Raw genomic sequence first — 5,382 nt, forward strand, 5'->3', positions numbered from 1 at the left:
ACAAACATGGAACCGTAATGTGTCTGTACAGTTAAGGTGCTTGTTTAATTTTTGCAGCAGTGAATATGATGATCTTAAAACTTTAAAGTGTCATTTGAGTGGTCACATAGATGAGGGTTTGACTGTAACGTGTCCCTTTGATGGATGTTCTAAGACATTCAATGTAAAGTCATCCCTAACGCATATTTCCAGATACCATAAAGGGTGGGATGTTACCAAGATAGCCCCTGTTCATATATGTGAACTAACAGAACGGTCTTTCCAAGGTGAAGGATCACATGTAGAACCTGAAGAACCTGAAAGTTTTAACATTGATGCAGAACAAAGTGATAATTTCTGCAGTGATCAAGTGAAAGACAACTTCACAGAGAGTCTTGCTCAGTTTTACTTGGGTTTACAGGCAAAATATTTGGTTCCAGCCTCCACAATAACAGAAATAGCAAATGAAATGAGAACTATAAGTGATATTCAACAGGAATATACTGTGGATGCACTAGCCTGTGAACTGGGGCAGTATGGTGTTCCAAGGGAGACTGTAACATCTCTTGGGAATAGTATATACGAGCAGAGCCCTATGCACAAGGCATTACATTCTTATTTTAAAAGGTGCATTAGGGCAAGTAAGAACTTCATAAATGTAACCAAGTCTCTGGCTGAACGGCACCAGTTGCTTCAGGCTTATCAGTCTTGTGGTACCTTGTTTCGTTCCCAGGTTCATGTCTCAGACTCAACACGGTTCTATCCAGAGCTCTATGACCAGAACATAAAGACAGTGGTTGGAGAATTTGATTTGAACTCAAGTAACTCAGTTGTCACAGAGAGTGTGCAGGTTAAAGGCACTACATATGCAAATGGAATGCTGGTCTTACTGAGCTACGCAAAAGGACTACTGCAGTTAGGACAAATAGCAAGCATTTTTGTAAAAAATGAAACTACTGTCCTACTTTTGCTTCGAGGGAAAACTGCCAGCTGGATACCTGATCTTGGACTCTATGAACTTGATGAAAATGCTTCTGACCTGTTCAGTTGCCATGATTTGAACAAACTTGATGATTATCATCCACTTTATTCTTACCAGAGAGGTACTCGGTGGCTCATTCCTCTTAAACACACACCAACATGGAACTTGTGAAAAACTATGTCAAGAAAGCAATGCCATCGCTCAGTAGCGATCAGATGGATACACTCATGGCTAAACTGGAGGAATTAGGAGTTCTCTCTGTAGATGACCTGAGCCTTGTGGACCCGGAGGACATTAAAGACACTCTGCCATTCATTCAGTGCAAAAGATTCGTCAGAGCTGTCAAAGCATTGGAAGCAGGTGAGTTTTTGCCCCTCTGTTTTAATGCAAGTTTTCTGAAACTACAAAGGTTTATTCCAAAAATGCAAAAAAAAAGTTGCCATCAGCTGTACATGGCAATAATTACTCTATAATTGGTTTTCATAATTAGGTCCATTTGTATTCCTGGTTGACCCAAACTGGACATTGAGGACCAATGTATTAATTGATTTGCAACAATTGTGATGTGTTTAATTTATGGAGATGTTTGTCATGTCATCCATAGATTCACAAACTCCACCGCAGTTCACCCGGCCTGGCCCCTCATCAACACCTGAACCACAGAGGTTTCAGCTGCCCTCAACACCACCTGAGACAGCCGACTCCCCATCCCAAGACGCATATTCTGTACCATGGCACAAATTTCCCTCAAAAGTCATGGATGAGTTGCGTGAAAAAAAGTACATAATGGGGAAAGACAGACGAGAGATGGTTCGGATCGTCGCTGAAGATTACCTCCATAAACACCCAGGAAGACCTGGTAGACAAAAGCTGAGGGAACTCGCCAGTATGATTGTAGGACAATATCCTGCCTCCTTCAAGCTGACAGAGCCGTTTGGAAACAAACCTTTTGCAAAAGATGGTTCTGAAACTCTCTTTCGTCAGCTGGAACACAGAATTGAAAATATGAAGAGGCCACAAAGCTCACTGAAGAGGCAAGCAGGGGGTGAAAATTCAACAAAGAAAAGGCCCAGGAATTCAGATCTGTATGGATGTGTGGCGTGGGATCCAATCATTGAGGGGGCCGTGTGTAGAGAAGACCTGCTGTCTAAACGAGATGAGTTGAAACGTGCCTTTCAAACCCAGGATCTTCAGGTGGGTCTGCAATCATCCATTACAGATACAGAAAGCTTTATTAATCCTCGAAGGGCAATTCGGTTCCTACAGTCCACCATCTAGACATACAACCATTCACACAGCAATAGTATATAGCAGGAGTAATGCGATAAGGTCTGGGTCCAAGTACAATTTAGGACACATTGTGAAATTGTAGATCGTCTGTAGATCACTATGCCCATAGTCAATTGAAATTGATACCCTGTTTTATTATTTTAATTGGTTAGTTTGACTAACTGTTCGACTGTTTGTCTAACTGCCTCATATCTTTAGGAGTCATCTGTTCGAAAATTGATGACTGAAACATATCCCATTCAGCGTGAAATCCTCAACGATGATGATACCACTATTGCCGTTGTAAAGGACGAGTGGCCGTTCCTGTTTGAAGTTCCTCACCTGTTTGATCATGCATCTAAACTCCTTGGCTTCTCTGTACAAAACAAGCTGGCACAGGTGTGTTGTTATTGTTATTATTATGATTGTGCTGTGCTGTTCCATATGGAGAGAATTTTGTCTTTATTAATCAATCAGAAAAAGATTTGCAACCAAAAAGAGAGTTGAGACCAAAAAAGATAAACTGGCAACCAATCAAATAGAATAACTTGGATGAACAATCAAATGGAATAGATTTGAGACCAAAAATCAGGAAGTGACAACCAAAAAAGCAGGACATTTGAGATCAAAACAGAACAGGTTGCAAATGAAAATGAAATAATTCATTTTTATTTTTATTTTTTTCAAAATTCTCTCCATAGCTCCAAACGAAAATGAGTGTTAGTCTTATGTACTTGTACAAAATTAACACCTTGAACCTTGAACAGGAACTTTCCAAAAAAGAAAAGGGGATCAATGACTTCCTTGACTCCAAAGGGATGAAGATGGGCGAAGGTCCAATACAGCTCATCTGTGGCATTTCAAAATACTTCAAGGAAGACTCTTATAAACTCTTCCACAAAAAAGAGGTAGATGTTGTAGATTTTAAACTGTGTGCAAGATAATTATTTGCATCCAGTGGTGAACCAAGTAACCAACCACAGTAGGAAGTATAGATTCCCCTAATTGTGCTGCTGATATTCTCTATAAACTCTCTATCTATAAACTATTTACATTAATGTTTTTGCATAATGGCTACCTCTGTCTGATGAAGACACTAGCAGATAGTCAATTTGCCAGCAGGTTTGTGTGCACTGGAAACATTAATTCATGTATCATGTCTGTCACCAAAACAGATCTCTGCAGATCCTGAAGTCGAACTCCCAGTGACCCCATGCATCCTAATCAGAGGTTTGTAGTTAAATCTTTTTTTGTATCCCAGCAAGCTGTTGTTAGCTGTTGTTATAAGCTGTTGTTGTGTCATATTTATTAAAGAAATGTTTTGCTTGCCTTAAAATATAGGATTTTTTTTTTTTTTGTAAATGGTACATGGTTTTTATCTGTGTTTAAGGTGACCAGCAATTCAAGATTGCTGTTGATGGGTTACTTGTCAATGACCACATCACCTCTCCCATTGTGGCCTTGAGCTACGTCTTCTCCATGTTTTATGTCTGGAACGTCCAATACCCACCGGAGATGGCTTTTACTCTCGAATTCATGCAAAGGTAAGCACTCATTGTTTGGAAATACTTTGTAAATGTGACTTTGCCGTGCCTTTCTGCACCTGACCTGCTTTTTGTCAATCTACACTAAACCCGTTTGTCTGAGATGTACAAGCTCAAAATGTGTCGTCACATGCTGTGAGCTTTTAGATCAGCTGTTATTGGCTTATGATCCCCCTGAATATGGATTTGTTCAGAGATTTTGTAGCTCCCTGTTGAAGACTATTGTTGGAATAAATGTGTCATATCTTTTTAAAGGGCAGGTAACATGCTTTTTGCTTTAAATAGTGTCCTAAGTCAATCAATAACAAAACAAACATAACATGATTCCAGTTGGGAAATGGAGCAAAAACATATTTTTCTCAGAATGGTTTGTTGACACAAAATTCGTTTGAGCTATCTCTTTAAAACCATTAGCACCTGAGACCAGGTTATGTCAGTGGTGGTCAAACCTTTTCATGTCAAAGACACACAAACTGAAATTTATTTGGCTGCAGACCCCAAACTCAAAATATGTTGTTCCAGGGACCCCCCCCCGAAGGAAAGACTAAACATATTAATTTAAAAAATACTACATAGTGGATTCATGCCCAAATGTTAATACTTGTACTGATGTGTAACGTGCACTGAATGTCACAGTTTCTCCACTCCATGTTTGAATAACCCCCAGGACAGTCCGTGTTCAAATGTGCTGTTACACCTTTTGATAGGACAATGTCAACTGTGTTTTCTATCCCCTTCTGTGTTCTGTGCATTTATAATATCCCTGCATACACATTGAGGATGCATGCTGTCATGTGTTGGTGATAAGCAGACTTCTCACCCTTGCAAACATTTCTGTATATGCACAGTGTGAATGCATGTGTCTTGAAAAGACAAAGGAAGAGAGCTTAGCCACTGGCACCAGCACCACAACAACATTGGGTTCTAGACAGATGGTCAACTAGAATGATAGAGAGGTTCACACATAGGGGCATATTGAAGAAAACAAATGTAGGATTTTATTGAACTGCTCCACTCCTGTCAAGCCACACTACATGTGCAAACTTTGTCTGCATATCACTATTGTTTTTTTTTTTCCCTCAGAGTTTTCTTTGGGGTCAATCCTGAGCGAGGCTCCAAGGCAGAGAAGAAGGGGAAGAAACGGCACTTCATTCCTCCACAGGTGTGCAAGCTGGTTTCTCAGCTGAAGGAATTTGAATGCAAGCAGAAGGAATCTGAATGGGCCATTTTGTCACGGCCGGGCGGATCACACACAGTAATTCGGCGTGCCCGTGTGGCGTGCTGGCTAGACCCAAGCGCGGCGAAGGCTAGCGGTGGGTTTGGAGCAGACACGCAGTTATTCTAGTAATGACCAGTGCACGAAGCGTGGCTTCGGAACTGTCGTTACAGACAGAGAGCGAGCGGAGCCGGGAAGAGAAAAGGGATTGAAAGGGATTGTCACTCACAGTTGCTGAATCAGGCGGAGACTGACGTCGGCAGAGTTTCGGAGCTCCTGACAAGAAGATACTGATGTCTGAGCGGCGAACAGGTGGGTGGCGTCTCTCTTTTAACCCCGGCCCCGTGATCAGCTGATCACAGCCGATCACCGGCTGACAGGACCCCCCCCCC

The 5,382-nt window shown here is 41.4% G+C and overlaps 1 protein-coding gene across 1 annotated transcript; it reads left to right on the forward strand.

Annotated features, from left to right (window-relative positions):
• Window positions 1-322: 322 nt before the first annotated feature.
• On the forward strand, window positions 323-5,119 carry LOC309691225 (uncharacterized protein; the record flags this gene model as incomplete). The annotated part of the gene is made up of 7 exons (XM_082508817.1): window positions 323-1,321; window positions 1,566-2,155; window positions 2,450-2,629; window positions 2,998-3,138; window positions 3,406-3,460; window positions 3,621-3,774; window positions 4,858-5,119. The coding sequence occupies exons 1-7, from the start codon at window positions 1,120-1,122 to the stop codon at window positions 5,117-5,119; spliced, it is 1,584 nt and encodes a 527-aa protein (XP_082364943.1). The 5' UTR covers window positions 323-1,119.
• Window positions 5,120-5,382: the final 263 nt, after the last annotated feature.

The sequence above is a fragment of the Aulonocara stuartgranti genome (genome assembly GCF_965226115.1).
Source record: "Aulonocara stuartgranti genome assembly, chromosome: 16".
Lineage (NCBI taxonomy): Eukaryota > Metazoa > Chordata > Actinopteri > Cichliformes > Cichlidae > Aulonocara > Aulonocara stuartgranti.